This window comes from Bombyx mandarina, chromosome A1, assembly GCF_030267445.1.
Source record: "Bombyx mandarina strain Sakado chromosome A1, ASM3026744v2".
NCBI lineage: Eukaryota > Metazoa > Arthropoda > Insecta > Lepidoptera > Bombycidae > Bombyx > Bombyx mandarina.
Genome location: NC_143234.1, coordinates 12,108,202 through 12,124,833, shown reverse-complemented (window position 1 = coordinate 12,124,833; position 16,632 = coordinate 12,108,202). Strand labels below are relative to the sequence as shown.

General features: G+C 37.0%; 1 protein-coding gene across 1 annotated transcript; it reads right to left on the bottom strand.

Annotated features, from left to right (window-relative positions):
- Nucleotides 1–196: 196 nt before the first annotated feature.
- LOC114247027 (lysoplasmalogenase TMEM86B) lies at nucleotides 197–15,252 on the bottom strand. The gene is made up of 4 exons (XM_028179826.2): nucleotides 15,124–15,252; nucleotides 9,317–9,498; nucleotides 6,958–7,339; nucleotides 197–3,989 (listed from the first exon to the last, which is right to left on the bottom strand). The coding sequence occupies exons 1-4, from the start codon at nucleotides 15,142–15,144 to the stop codon at nucleotides 3,900–3,902; spliced, it is 675 nt and encodes a 224-aa protein (XP_028035627.2). The 5' UTR covers nucleotides 15,145–15,252; the 3' UTR covers nucleotides 197–3,899.
- Between the last annotated feature and the right edge of the window lie 1,380 nt (nucleotides 15,253–16,632).

Below are 16,632 nucleotides of genomic sequence, written 5' to 3'. Positions count from 1 at the left end.
TCACAAAAGGTCCTACCACCAGTTAAATTTACGTTACGAGACAAGAGGGATACTTCTAGTGAAAATCATCAACTATACTCATGGTGTAGGTTGAAGATGAAAAGTGAATTGATGCTCGAAGCTTATGACTCGCTTGGCATGTATAGATTTGGACATAAAAACGTCAATGTCAGTTTTGAAAATAATACTCGAATTATTTAAGGTTTAACCACCAATTTAGTTAAGAATATCAAGAATATATACATACGTATTAGTAAGAGATTCGGAGGTATAAATACCTCTTAGATTTTGATTAATTTACGTGCCTTAATTTTAGTTTTTCACAATTCAAAAGGGACATTGGTCGGGATTAACCATTAAACTTACAATTCATTATAATTTGTAACTTATTAATACAATATATAATAACGTATGTTGATGTATGGAATCACTTATTATATAATATGCACCAGTCGATTTTAATTCCCGAAAATAAAGTAAGATGATGTTAAAAATGTAACCAGAACTTTTTACGATGAGATAGTCATTAAAAATCTAAAACAAACTCTGAAATTCGTAAATTGAGAACATGCGAATGTGTCGTGTGGTCTATAAGTGAAGTCACGACAATACATCATATGAGTTTGTCCAATTACATGTTTAAGTAACGAAATATGTCAATATTTGATCATTATAATCGTCACCGATATTTTTTGTTTACTTTATCGTGAATGTTTTCCCTCGGCCATGATACAAAAAAAAAAACAGACTTATATTACTTATATTATTTTAGGTAAAAAAAATATCGTAGCGCTTAAATCAAATATTAACATAACAGTAAACAAATTGAAAATTTCAAAATGAGACACCAATCATTTTGGCACACTTATAAGTACCTAATTTAAAAAAAGATCCATTATTTCCGCACCTCGAAAATATTTGTAATTAAGGACTTATTATTTTCACACGCAATTTGGTAATATTTTTTTGTTCACAATATCATCGTCCAACATATCACAGACTGTTCTATTCAGTGATATTGGAACGTTTTGTGCACACACCTTTATCGACACGGTGAGTAAATACATTTTACAAAAAAACCCTCTACAATACTAATCTAAGATACAATGTCAATAATAAAAAAACTTTATTAAAATAAAGGAAGTATTTATGATTAAAATACGTCTACACCTAAATATCTACTTAAGTAAAAACTATCTTAAAAATAAAGTTCATTACGCATTCTAACAAAATTGGTCTTATAATGATTTCAACAATTTTTTTTTGTATGTATGCCTTCCTCTTTTGGTTCCTCAAAGTAAATACCGTCTTTCACTTTTGGCCATAAGGTCTATGTTTCAATTGCACTATAATAATAACTTTCCTAAATCTGAATATAGGTGTGAACTAGATGTGAAAGGATAGCTCTCGTAGTGGAAGCGACGATACACCAGCGGTTCCCAAAGTTATTTTGTCTACTGCCCACTTTGGGATACATTATTTTTTAGCGCCTCCATTTTTTCACCTACTTATAAACCACTATAGCGAGAGCTCAGTCGGTATCTAAGAGTGTCCTAGATGAAACAAAATCGCCTCCCAAGCCTCTACACAACGCCCCCATTTTTTTCTGTGCTTATTACCGCCCCCCATTGGGCCTGCAGGGCCTACAAGGGGCGTTATCGCCCACTTTGGGAAAGGCTGCATTACACTAATGTAAGTCAAAGGTAGTTAATATTCATATGCAATAAGATTCATTTTTATTACATAATGTTGTTTTAGTTATTTTATGTACTGCAGAAGCCGCAATGCACACCGAAGGCAGGGCGTTTCATTACACTGCGCGCTGATCTTTTGCAGTACTTTGAGTGCAAATAAACAGATTTACACGTCATTACGGATCCTCCCGATTCATTAACGGTGCTTTTAGGTACCACAAGTACCGGTTAGGGCTCGACGAGTGAATTAATCCATAGACACAGCCCACTGAGTTTATCGCCGGATCTTCTCACGTCGCGTTTCCGATCCGGTGTTAGATTCTGCGAAGCACTGCTCTTGCTAGAGCCAGTATTAGCATCACTCCCGGTTAGAGCCCCGTGAGCTCACCTACACGGAAAAGCTGAAATAGCCTCTCAAAGCTATCAGCATAGGTATGAAAAAAAACAGAGTTTGATTTTTTAATTAGGTCTCAAGGTCTTTTTCAGAACGCATCTATTGCACCTGATGGATACACCGAAATTATGTTTTTAGCAATGAACGAATCTGTCAATAATCTGAGATTCTCGCAATGATCCGACATAGAAACAACTCGAAGTTCAGGTCCGCGTACCTACCTTAAGTTACTTGATATGTTATTTCGAAAATTTAAACATGCATTTTTCATTATAAATATTTGCACTTTACAAAGTTTATTTTAATGTATTTAAATAATAAGTTTTAAATATTATGTTTATTTTTGAGTAACACAAAATTTTAAGTTATTTTTTGTGTTTTTTTTTCTTAATGGAATTACATCCTCCATATTATGAGGAGTGAGTTGGGCGCGCCTCACGCCTATAGTTTCATTCATGGTAGTCCGAACAATAACTATCATCTTCAGATAGAAAATCGAGGGCCAAAAGGCTATATAAGGTTTAATGTTTAAATTTGGAAAAAATATCGTAACAAAAAAACCGCTTCAGCTATTTAAATGGGGTAAACATATAGTTGAAGTTCATTTAAAAGCGTAGAGTTGTTGATCCTAATACCAAAAGAAACGGACCTTTAATTACAAAGATAAATGTCGCTTAAACCAATAACCTTTTACTCCTCGATATAGAGTTACATTAAATATATTTAAAATTAATTTTGAAACATCGATCTATTACCACGATGGTGGTGATGGTGATGGTAATAGATCGATGTTTTGAAATAACACCTTTGACATCACTGCCATATATGAAACACATGGAACTTATCAAGATTTCGTAGTATCGTGGATTCCGATTAATTTTTGAGAAAAATATAACAAAAAATTACTATTTTTTGTAATTTTAACGTGAAAGTAGTAGAAAGTAGAGTAACGTGAAAACTACAGATCATTCTCAATCATAATGTTGACAGATCGCCCAATGAACGACACACTTTGAACGTATTGATGGCGAAAATTGCTGTAACTTGATTTTTAATGTCACACAAAATCAACCTATGAAAATAAGACAGGAATAAATTCGGCTAAGCATACCGAATTATTGAAGCCTTTACGCGGGATATTAGGGCGCTAGGGCGCATCCAATAGCTTCTCACTTATTGGGATAAATTATTTATAAGAGAACAGACGAACTGGTCTACTAACAAGGAGTGGTAAATAAATATGTATTCTTGAATTGACACTGCCGGCACGCAGTACGGTCTAAATAACAATGAACCAGTAATGAAACTATACAGATTAATAATTTAAATAATAGTTAAAAAAAACTAACAAAATACGCTTTTATAGAAAATTCAACTAAAAATAGAAAATAAATTTGAATAAAAAATAGTGTAAGAAAAAATGATTTTATTGTAAAAAATTATTTATTTTTCATTTTTTTAGTTGAATTTCAATTTATTCATTTTTCAATATTTTTTAAAAAATATTGAATTATCATCGGTCCTTAATAAGTATACCAAATTTCGAGTTAATCCGACGTTTTGAAAGGGATCAAAATCATGTTTAAAGATTCCGTTACATACTAACACATATACGTCTCTAATAAAAGCGTATTAAAACATTTCCAATTATTAATTGAACTTCAGATATAACTCATCCTCGCACTCGTTCTGAAGGAAGACAGTCCGATTTAATAATCTTGATACTTGGCGCGTTCTTTCTCACTTGGGGTCTTAACTAGTCAAATAAACCATTCCTCATAATCTACAGAAGAGCAGTTTTCGAAAAAAAATTAACTTGTTTGATCCGTCGTGGTCCGCGCATCCAGTGCGCTCAGTGCTATCCCAAGCTGTCCCAGGTAGTACGTCGACATCACCAGTACCTTGAAGACCAAAGCCATGTAAATATTTTACTTACAATGCATCATAATATGTCTATCAGATTCAGGAGATACAATTTCATTATGTCCAATGTGACGGTACTATCTCTAAAACTATGTACTTCGTCTATTTTCTGATGAGCGTGTAACATTATTTGACCGCCAAACATCTGTGGCTAAACTATAGTGTTAATTATTTAATAACAAAATTATAGGAACCGACTATAAGTTTGATCTTATTCTAAAACCAGCTGACCCGGCAAATGTTGATTCGCCATATAAATGATTTCTAGGAAAGATAAATAACGTAGATATCGACTGCAGCGTCCTCTGACGGGCCGATTTGTGAATCTAAACCATCCAGGGTGCCACCCAAACGCATACAAAAAAATCATTCAAATCGGTCCAGCCGTTTAGGAGTTCAGTGACAAACACACGCACATAAGAAATCTATACTGATATATAAATCTACAGTGGTTTTTACGGATGTTCCGTTATAACTACTGAACCGTGCATCCGATTGACTTGAAACTTGGTGTCCATGTAGAAAATACATTTACTTAATGGATAGGCTAATATTTATATGAGTGTTGGGCTCCCTACACAAGTTGCGAGGGCGTTAATGATGAAAAACTTTGTGGGGGTGAGAAATAATAATGTTAATTTTAAATTCCGAGCGAAGCCGACGGGTACAGCTATTATATATAAAAAGATGTTCACCTTCATCATGTGAAAAGCCTTCGAATGAGAATTTTTAAATTTTAATGATGCTCGGATCGGCCAAAACTGCTCATTTAAATACAGAGCGCAAAATTTGAATTCAACCGAAGACTAATGTCATTGTCATTTATTTCGCAATCTTAACGAAATAGTATATTTAATGATATGGAATATTCTAAAAGTGATAAAACAATAATAAAAGACTCAATTGCGTTTTCTGTACAATATTAAGAAAAGAACATTTAAAGCCTTTATTTTCCACAAATTATTTTATTCTTGAATTAAATAAAACTGAACTCGTCTTTTTTCTCAATGACAGAGAGTTCAGTCAACCTATTTAGGGAAAATAATAAAAAAAAAAACTAATAAGTTTTTATAAAAAAAAAACTAGCCGTACTCGCCCGCTTCGCTGGGCATTTAAAATTAACATTATGATTTATTGTCATTATTATTAGGGAGTCCAACACTCATATAAATATGAGCCTATCCATTAAGTACCTACATGTATTTTCTACATGGATACCAAGTTTCAAGTCAATCGGATGCACGGTTCAGTAGTTATAACGGAATATCCGTAAAAACCACTGTAGATTTATATATTAGTATAGATTACATAAAAAAGGTTTTTCTTTATATATAAAAATACATTTTAAACTACGAATTGTGAGTAAAAAACAGCGGATGCTCCGACTTGCCAATTGGAAAACTTGTTTTAACAGTACTTAGCGCAGCGGTGTTAGGGGGAACCGGCCTCGGCACTTTCAATGAACCTGTTATATTTGTACCTATTCCATTTTGAACGCGCGCTTACTAGTGGGGCTTGGGTAATTAATATATTTTATTTATTTATTTAGGTGGTAGGACCTCTTGTGGGGCCGCGCGGGTAGGTATCACCGCCCTGCCTATTTCTGCCGTGAAGCAGTAATGCGTTTCGGTTTGAAGGGTGGGGCAGCCGTTGTAACTATACTGAGATCTTAGAACTTATATCTCAATGTGGGTGGCGCATTTACGTTGTAGATGTCCATGGGCTCCAGTAACCACTTAACACCAGGTGGGCTGTGAGCTCGTCCACCCATCCACACAAAACATTCAAGCTTAAAATTAACATGTACAAAATTAAGTACTGGTATGTAAGCCAGTTACAGGCATGTACAGCAATCTCTTATAACATGTTACAGCAACATGTCACAGAAACTTGACAAACAGCGGAAAAATAGTCTAAATTTATTTATTTATTTATAACTTCTTATACTAGAAAGTATAAAGGCGGACTTAATGTCATAGGCATTCTCTAACAGCCTACCTTAGGGGAGTGCAGAGATGAAGCTTGGTAGGTGTAGTGTGAAGGTGATATTACTTAAACATATGTGTATATATAACATACATAATATTTATAGATACAAATATAATAATAATAATAATAAAGCCTTTATTCAGACAGATACATTTTTTTTTTTTTTACATATACAATTTTTTTTTTCTTTTTTTTAGATAGATACAAATACTCGTACTTAAATAAATACATATACATAAATATATACATATCATAAATATATACATATAAAAACATATAAACAAATATTATCAATTAACTACTTAACATTCTCTCATCAATTATAAACAAAGGAACTTGGATACTATAGTTTCTTTTTGAGACCAGGACACGTGTCGTTAAAAATGTCGATGCCGTCAATAATTAATGCTCATATTTGGTTATGATCGCACACGGCCGTTACATGGGCTAGAGACACCTTTGGGTCCAAAACACGCGCTACCAACATTCAAGATAGGGGGAGGGAGAGTATTAGAGGAAACAGTTATATCATGGTAATAATACTACAGCCAACTTATGAAGTTTGTGATGGAAGTCGGAAGCCCGTATCATATAATTCGTTATCAGATTTTTTTCCCTACCTAATCTTTGATAGTATAGATAGCTTTTGTTAGGATTTAGACAAATAATTTACTGGTGGTAGGACCTTTTATGAGTCCGCCCGGGTAGGTACCACCACCCTGCCTATTTTAGCCGTGAAAGAGTAATGCGTTTCGGTTTGAAGGCTGAGGCAGTCGTTGTAACTATACTCAGACCTTTGAACTCATATCTCAAGGTGGGTGGCAGCATTAACGTTATAGATGTATATGGGCTCCAGTAACCACTTAACACCAGGTGGGCTATGAGCTCGTCCACCCATCTAAGCAATAAATAAAAAAATACTATGATACTACTATAAAGAACAATGATAAATCTTACTTGTTTGTAAGGAACCGGTCCTCCAAATAGGCTGTACCCCAGTATAGCATCAGATATCAGGAACAGTACAGCACCGACAGCCGCCGCCCGACCCCTGGCCAGGCCCCTCCATGCCATTGTACTCAATAACATTCCATACACCGGTACCAACACCTTCAATCCATCAGGCGGAGTTATCAAGGTCATGTAGTACCCGCAACCCGAGTAGACGATAGGAGCTAATGGCTTCACGAGCGGCGTGAACCGGAAAGCTGATATGTAGGATATGTGGGCAGCCGCAAACGCCGCCATGCCCGCGATGAAGTGCTGCGGCCAGACCAGGAAGGCATCACCCAGGGCTGATAGAGCCAGACCGGCCGCGATCCGTCGCGCGTACCAACCTCTGTGAACGTAGACGTTTAACTATTGTTTCTGCGCCAGTCAATCATAAACATACTCTCATATCATAGATATTACACATAAACTAGTTAGAGATAAGCAACTCAAGCACTCAACAAAAATGTTTACGGGCGTCGGCCACTAGATAGCTTCGCTTCGATTAGTTACTTAATGCTCCTGTAGATAGCAGTACCATATTACCTATCCTATATTTTATTTTTAATGAAGGATTTTGTAAATTTTCTACAACAAAGACTTGTATGATTTTTTATTTTTTTATTTTCTGTGTTTAGTTCATATCAGTTTAGGGGCATCCGCTACAAGATGTCGCTAGTTTCTATACAAAAAAAAAGTCTTATAGTATCGTAGTTTCAGGGCTTTGAAGCATTTGAACTGAGAATCTACTGTGGAGCTCGTGGTCATTATAACGTGTATATCGCCACTCGCTTTGAGACAGGAGGGGGAGGATCAAAAGGTATTGTAAAATGCTTGTGCCCACCCGTACAATACTAGAACACGTATGCTTCACAACAAAAATAGGCACAGTGGTGGAAATTCCTCATTCCGGTTCACTTTACACCACCTATCACCGTTTTTTGTACTATTGTTATGCATTTATTGTGCAGTTCATAATTCACATTTTTTATTCAGTAAACTTAACTCCGTTTTGGGATATAAAATAGAACGTTAATTGGTCTATAAAATTGCGTAATTTCTGGCGGTAGGGAGTCTTGTGAGCTCGGACCGTTAGGTACTACAGTCCTGCCTATTTCTGCCGAGAAGCAAGCAGTACACATCGATTTGAAGGGTGGGTAGGCCAGCTATTGTGCTATAAAAATTGAACATAAGCAATCTGGTCTTATCAATTTATCTTGTCGTTCTAAAACCTTGGCAACCTTATGACTGTACTGTGGACATTAGTATTTTCAGCAGTTTACGACTTTTTCTACAGACCAATAACAAGGTCGTTGAAGCGAGTTTAATTTTAAAAACAAACGGACTGACTGTCACAATAAATAAGTCGGTTATTGAACTTGGCCGGCGATGGCATTCAAATGTCATTGTGATGATCGTTCTTATCAAGTTTGATAATTAGGACTTATTCGTATTTACGTATGCAATGCAATTTGTTAATGTAACTCCGGTTTGTAAAACTACTTAATTGGGCAATTTTTGTTAGTTTCCTTTAAAAATAACTTAAGAATTAATAATAAATTTTGTTATCGAATAAAATTGACATTCAGTCGCTTCAGATAATAATGTTACGCGTTGAGATTCATTGTTTATGTTATCAAAGTGTGTATGTGACCTAACAGATAATATGCTTTACACTGGTTGACTTTTGTATTCCTTAATCTCTGTCTTGGAGGACATGTAACCCACCATGAGGTCTTCACTAGCGTTGGAAATTACAATGCTAGGTTCATTATCTATACTAATCTATTCTAAGATTATAAAGCTGAAGAGTTTGTTTGTTTGAACGCGCCAATCTCAGGGACTACTGGTCCGATTTGAAAAATTATTTCAGTGTTAGATAGCCCATTTGTCGAGGAAGGCTATAGGCTATAATATAACATCAGACTGAGACCAATACAAGCGGAGCACCAATAAGGAATGTTTCAAAATCGGGGATATTTTTCCCTTTTGAGAGCTTCCGCTGCGTGCGCTGCAGAAACGGTTAAGTTTCGCTAAAATAATGTATGACAGAATTGTTCCCTTTTAAGATCTAAAAAAAAGTCCGCGACAGCATATGTCTACATGTTAAGGTTGGCTCACTATAACGTTTTTTATGCTAACCAAATTTGTTCTAAAATAAAGCATTATTTGTGAACTATTCCACGCGGGCGAAGTCGCGGGCATAAGCTAGTGTCTAATGAAATAAATTATAGGCTAAGGAAACTCCTTAAATCGGTTAAATCTCGTTTTGCCGATAATCGGTCTGCCCATTCAAGTTAATTAAATAAGAACAAGTAAGTCTTACTTCTCATAAGGCAAGGATCCATGGTGTAGAACCACGACGAGTAGCAGGCAAAGTATCGGAGCGCATTTTGTTGCCACGCCGATCAGGGATGGATCGCTCCCACCCGCGCCCATGGCCAGGAAATACACGCAGACACATTTGAAGAATGGGACGAGACGACCGCCCACCCCCACCCTTTTTACCTTAAGACAAATAATTATTTTGGTAAGTTTTTTTGCCCGAGCAGGCAGACGAGCATACTGCTCACCTGATGGTAATCGGTTACCGTCACTCATGGACGTCAGCAATGCCAGGGGCAGAGCCAAGCCGCTGCCTACCAATACTCTCCACAAGCCTCGTTTGAAGAAGAACATGTCATAGCGCTCGCGAAACACCGTGGAGGGGAGCTCATTCCATAGTCGGATGGTAAGTGGTAAAAAAGACACCTGGAAACGCACTGTGGATGACCGCAGTGGCTCCAGGTAGTATGGATGAACTCTACTCCGGTGGCGGGCGGTGAGATGGTTAAAACGAGATGATGGTGTCATGATGGTGTCATCTCAAATAATTCCTCAGTGCACTCCCCATGGAACAGTTTAATCCAATTGAGACTTTCCATGTTTACCGTAGCCACTTCCCTCGTGTTTCATTCGTCCACAGCTACAGAATCATCTTATTTTCAAACTATATCCTCTCTTTTATTCCTATCTGTATTGCTTACGTATATTGTATTATTTTAACTATTTATATTACATTTACATTTCTGAATAAGTCAGTTCTTTTGCTAGTCGATCATTTCTCAACTTTGTTGCTTGACACAAGTAACGTGACTATTCTCTGCAGAGGTTGATTCTCAAACGAACGCATTTAAAATATAATCTAATTATAATATTATTAATTATATTTTGTATTTTTTTAAATATTATAAAGAAGCTGAATGACGCAGTTTATCATATAAATTTATATGATCAACGTTTTCTTTGTGAAAACGTGAATTGTTTATGGAATTATGATTTATCGCCATCTGTTATATTTCAATGTTGATTTATTTGTCTGTGTGGTGCGAATGTTGTTGAATACATTTTTGTTTGGCTAGAGTCATGAAGATAATGAAGAAATGTTTCGCAATCGATGGCACCGATCTACCATTTCATCTGTGTTATGGAAGCACGGCTAAAAAAGCCTTAAACATTCGTGCATTCGTATGTAGCGATGCACCGGTGTTCGAATCCCGCAGGTGGGTACAAATTTTTCTAATGAAATACGTACTCAACAAATGTTCATGATTGACTTCCACGGTGAAGGAATAACATCGTGTAATAAAAATCAAACCCGCAAAATTATAATTTGCGTAATTACTGGTGGTAGGACCTCTTGTGAGTCCGCACGGGTAGGTACCACCACCCCGCTTATTTCTGCCGTGAAGCAGTAATGCGTTTCGGTTTGAAGGGTGGGGCAGCCGTTGTGACTATACTGAGACCTTAGAACTTATATCTCAAGGTGTGTGGCGCATTTACGTTGTAGATGTCTATGGGCTCCAGTAACCACTTAACACCAGGTGGGCTGTGAGCTCGTCCACACATCTAAGCAATAAAAAGAAAAAAACACAGAGCCCCGCGTAGGGATACGCACTCGTCGGTACTTCTCTTCGCAATTTCGCACACTGCTAATAATCTCTAAAATGGCTGTGACGTACGAATAGTTATGACCACACGCCGGCCACAGACAACTAATTGCTGATAGTGGCACCTTTTACTTTTTTTTTCGGACCGGGGGCCATACCTCTTACGGAATTTTAGGGCCTAAAAGGCGCGCGGGGTACGAGGGACTCTGCAGCTGATTATATTACAATCCGGGCCAGACTCTACCATCATTAGACTCAATAAGCGACCCCAATGCGCTCTTGCCCGACAACCGATCGTAGTAGAGAGATTACCGCGGTAAGCACTACAACCAAAGATAGGTCTTCCCATGGACACTCAGCCTACGAAGTCGTCATAGTCGACGACTCTACGTCGGCCATCACAGTACGGCAGCGAGATCAAGACGCAGCTGGTCAACCAGCTCGCTTGGAAGTGCGATACACTGCCAAACGTTTACACTTTTTCTACTTCTCGATCTATGGTTTGCAGTTTCGTAGAACTTCTGTCAGCGGCGCGCTAGAGTGCTGTGAGCGTGCCTCGCCTCCCCCCCGTCAGTCGTGGCCTTCACTGTCTAATAGTGACACCTAATAGGTCATTCGTTCTATTACATACAAAATCGACACTTTATATAACTCCTCACTGTCGCTATTCACGGTTGGCTGCATCTTGTATCCTTGGCTCAACGCGCCTCGTGCAATGTACCGTCGTATCATTAGGCTTCGTGAAAACGACGGAATTAATCTAGATGATACGTGGTTTACGTTTCCCCTCGTTTCCTCCCTAATGACCTCTATTTTTTTTAATTGCCCTTGTATATAGACGGGCTTACTGCCCACCTGAAGATGAATTTTTACCGGCGCTCATATACATCAGTAAAATGTAAAGTTTTAGGCTTTTAACTGCGTGACTTAACGTTTTTTTTATTGCTTAGATAGGTGGACGAGCTCACAGCCCACCTGGTGTTAAGTGGTTACAGGAGCCCATAGACATCTACAAAGTAAATGCGCCACCCACCTTGAGATAATAAGTTCTAAGGTCTCAGTATAGTTACAACGGTTGCTCTACCCTTCAAATCGAAACGCATTACTGCTTCATGACAGAAATAGGCAGGGTCAATAGGTCACGATACGTGGTCAAAATGCCTTATGGCATTAAATTTGTCATTTGTCCTATTTTGCCCAATAAATAAAAATTTAAACAATCGGACGGAGCAGCTCATACTTTGCTTGATATTAAAATTTCTGTGGTACAAATAGCGTACGTTCCCGCAGATAACAGAGACGACAACGACAAAATGGGGTATTAGTCCGGACAAACAGACAGATTGACAGTGCAGATGCTTAGCACCAATCTCCTAGTCTCCTACAAGGTGTAGTTGAAACCAATCTTCAGTCTCCTGTATATTTCTATACTATTCCATTATATCTCTACCGTGCACGTTATAAACATCAGTTCGATTCGAGTAATACTAAGAATTTCCTAGTGGCCAAATGTATTATATGGGTCACACAAACACGACTTTACGCCAAGAGCACTGGGTGGGTTTTGCCTTAACTATTGTTTAGTACATACGATATATTGTGTAAATACGACTAGTGAGGTGCTTGCATTCAATAAACCCAAAGGAGGTTAACATTTACAAGGTTTCACTGTGCACTAGCGATAAGATTGCCAGTGCAGAATCATTTCACGTAATTCAAAAGGTTTTAACCTTATACGTTAACTATTTTAATCGCTCTAGAATCTAGAAGGTAGACACACTCGCAGCCGATCTGATATTAAGCTATTAATATAGACCATAAAAATCACAATAGGAATGGCGGCTTTCATGAGACATGAGAATGATTTATAATTTGTATTGTGAAATTAATGTGGCACCGTTCAATCCTTAGCTGGACGCTTAGCAGATAAATAGGCAGGATGGTGGTACCTATCCGTGCAAGCCCACAATGCATCCGCCGTACCGCCATGAATAATAACCCTATTAATTTCGTATGTTTCATTTTTACAACACAATGTTTTTAATTCAACGTAGAATTCGTTCAAGTACATTCATTAAGAGAATCGGTATAGATCTCTGGTGGTGGTATAGTGATAGCATAAGTAGCCCACTGAGATTCTCGTCAAATCTTCTCAGTGGGTCGCGTTTCCGATCCGGTGCTAGATTCAGCGAAGCACTGCTCTTGCTAGGGCCAGTGTTAGCAAATTCTCTCAGGTTGAGCCCGTGAGCTCGCCTATCCATCCGGGCTTAGCTGGAATAGCCCCTTAGGCTACCAGCGAATAGGTAGGGAAATATTAGCATCTACTTCAAAAGCATGAAATTGAGGCGACTGTATGTGGTTTCGATGTAAGGCTTTCCAAACTTTAATTGATCTTAATCTACCAAAATCTTTATGTATATATACATCCCGAAAATATTTTGGACTAATGTACAGAAATTAAAAAAGATTAGAAGAGATTTTTTTCGTTTAACGCAGCCTACATCGCAAGCTTTAATTATGCATGCAAATAGCTCGAACGCCTTGTCGGAGTAGAGGTTATAGTTCGAAGGTGGTCGACAGCAGTAGATATATTTATTAAACACATTTTGTCTGCCTAATTTGGGTGTTCTGATGTTCTCTCATCTATACTATTACTAGCGACCCGCCCTCGCTTCGCTCCGGAAACTGTAATTTATTATTAATTTCTCCACTATTTAATGGATGTTATTATACATATAAACCCTCCTCTTCAATCACTCTACCTATTAAAATAGCCGCATCAAATTCCGTTGCGTAGTTTTAAAGATTTAAGCATACATAGGGATATAGGGACAAAGAAAGCGACTTTGTTTTATACTGTGGTTTTTACGGATGTTCCGTTATAACTACTGAATTATGCATACGATTGACTTGAAACTTGGTATTCATGTAGAAAATACATGTACTTAATGGATAGGCTAATATTTATGTGAGCGTTGGACTCCCTAATAATAATGACAATGAATAATATAATGTTAACGTGCGGCTAGTAACGTATATTATATATTACTATGTACATTTATCTGAGAAAAAATTTAAGCAATCTATTTAGAGCAATGTCCCTAAAGTACATCCGCGTAGATTTTCGACCGAGAACCAAACATATAAGTTGGCAAATCAACTGATTACGTTAAAACAAAAATAACTAAAAAAAAAACAAAATTGTCTAAAACTTGGCCAAGGACATCTTGAACCTGTTTATGTAAACAAAAACACGTTTAGATACTTGTTTTTGCGCGTTTGTTTCCAAACAAAAGTATTTTGATCCAAACAAAACGCAGTTTTGTAAATATTTTGCTGATTGACGACTTTTGAAGCTGATAAGCCTACACATGTGATAAGCCTATACCCCTCGTCACTACAAACCAATGCTCAACTAGTACCATGCTTCGGTTTCGATGAATGATAAAGGATTAAAGCAGCGGTCGTGGAACCGGGGTAAATTACCCCAAATGGGGTAAAATGACATTTTGGGGGGTAAAAGTGAAACTTTTGTGACTAAAAAGTACCTATATATTGAAGTGAAACTTCTTTACAATCGTTAAATTTTTAGTTATTGTTTCCTTTTCAAAATTATCATGGAGGCTATAATATGAAAGATGCTAAAAAGAAGCGATTTCGTTTTTATTTTGTTCTTCGCCATGGGGTAATATCAACTTACACAACAATATTTTGGGGTAATAATTAAAAAAGTTCCCCGACCGCTGGATTAAGGTAACCATCATTTTCATTGAAGTTATATTTTTGGGACCCAATAAAATGATTTACGGTTTTCGTTCTATCGAAATTGTTATGTTAAAAATTAAAAGTATTACGATATAATAACGTAATATTTTTTATAATAAATGGTCTTGCCCAACCCCCGTTAGAGCGTTATTGCATAGACTTATTAAACACATAGGTAAAACATTTAATATTTTTGAAAGATAGTGACAGTTAATTCGAAAACTATCTAGTGATGCGTGATACTCGGTAATTATTTAAAAAAAATCCAGTTTGATATTGTTTCATTAAACTTTTTTTTGTTTACTACACAATTAATCATATATTTTACTATAAACAATATTTTTCCTTAATTAAATTCACATTGAGACTACTAGCTAATTCAAACAAAGAGAAGACGTGAACATGCGAAAAGTGTTTATAAATAATACATTGTACGTACCAATGCAGTAGGGGAAATCATCTCTCCCTCCCGACGATTATAGAAATTAACTGCGCACGATAAGCCGGAGACACGATATTATACTAGACATTACACGAAGCATATGCACTGAACCCCACATAGCACCACGCACATACAAAACAGGAGTATAAATAAATGTGTTTGTTTTGAGTGGCGGACGAATGCGTACTTGCACGCCAACCGAATGAAAACATTGACGCCGGACTATTAAATTTTCCATCACTGCGCATATTTTTGAAATTGCCGGGCTATATTTTTCGTCTAGTAAGCGATGATCAGCTGTTAATATTGTTCTTTAAAGGATTATTGTTAAATATCAGAAACTTTGTTTCAAGTTTTCGGTGGCTAATTTTTTTTAAGCCCCGCCTTTTTTATCCATAGTTATTCGATACAATTAAGCAAATATAAAAAATAAATTGGAAACTATTGTGAATTTCTGAACCAAAAGGTTATATTATTTCTTCACAATGTGAAGGTGATGTCGGTGTCCAGTAAATTTAACAACTTCAATTACCTGATTACTTAATGTACTGTTTTCATGGAAAGTTTATTTAATTGCTAAATCTTAAACAAAGGTAATAATCGCAAGAAGCCTATTGCCATATTGCAAAAAGCATACCAAGAAAGGAATAATTAGCGATTATCACGCAAAATAAAAAATTAAGTACCTCTGTACTCACGGCTTTCAAGTATGTAATAGGATATTTTTTTTGTATGACTAAAGCAAACTGAAAAGTCGGGGTATTTTAAAATTCTCAATAATCAGAAATGCGTATTTTTATTTTTTTTATTGCTTAGATGGGTGGACGAGCTCACAGCCCACCTGGTGTTAAGTGGTTACTCGAGCCCATAGACTTCTACAACGTAAATGCGCCACCCACCTTGAGATAAAGTTCTAAGGTCTCAGTATAGCTACAACGGCTGCCCCACCCTTCAAGCCGAAACGCATTACTGCTTCACGGCAGAAATAGGCGGGGTGGTGGTACCTACCCGTGCGGACTCACATGAGGTCCTACCACCAGTAATTACGCAAATTATAATTTTGCGGGTTTTTGATTTTTATTACACGATGTTATTCCTTCACCGTGGAAGTCGATCGTGAACATTTGTGAAATACGTATTTCATTAGAAAAATTGGTACCCGCCTGCGGGCCTACGGGATTCGAACATCGACGCATCGCTAGATACGAATGCACCGGACGTCTTATCCTTTAAGCCACGACGACTTTAATAAAAAGTGGAATAGAAAAAGAAGCTTACACACTTTTTTCTATTAGGGTTTCAGTTATAAAAAGTGTCTATCAAAAGATCTTAGTCAAGAATAGGTTACATATTAAGAATCCAGATTGGCGCCATACAGCTGTTACACTGTTCGGTCCATCTATCAACTAACGCATTTTTGCATTAAATCTTTGGACTTCCGTCTACGCGTTGGGCCGGTGGGGCGACTTGCATAAAATTTAAGTCGACTAAAACCATATGTTGCTC

What these genes read in the sequence shown, in the direction of transcription:
- LOC114247027 (XM_028179826.2), bottom strand. Translation starts at nt 15,144, where the DNA reads ATGATTTCCCCTACTGCATTG. An exon ending in GGATCCTTGCCTTATGAGAA is followed by an intron (nt 7,340 to 9,316) that starts GTAAGACTTACT and finishes CTACGTTCACAG; the next exon opens with AGGTTGGTACGCGCGACGGA. An exon ending in GACCGGTTCCTTACAAACAA is followed by an intron (nt 3,990 to 6,957) that starts GTAAGATTTATC and finishes TTGGTCTTCAAG; the next exon opens with GTACTGGTGATGTCGACGTA.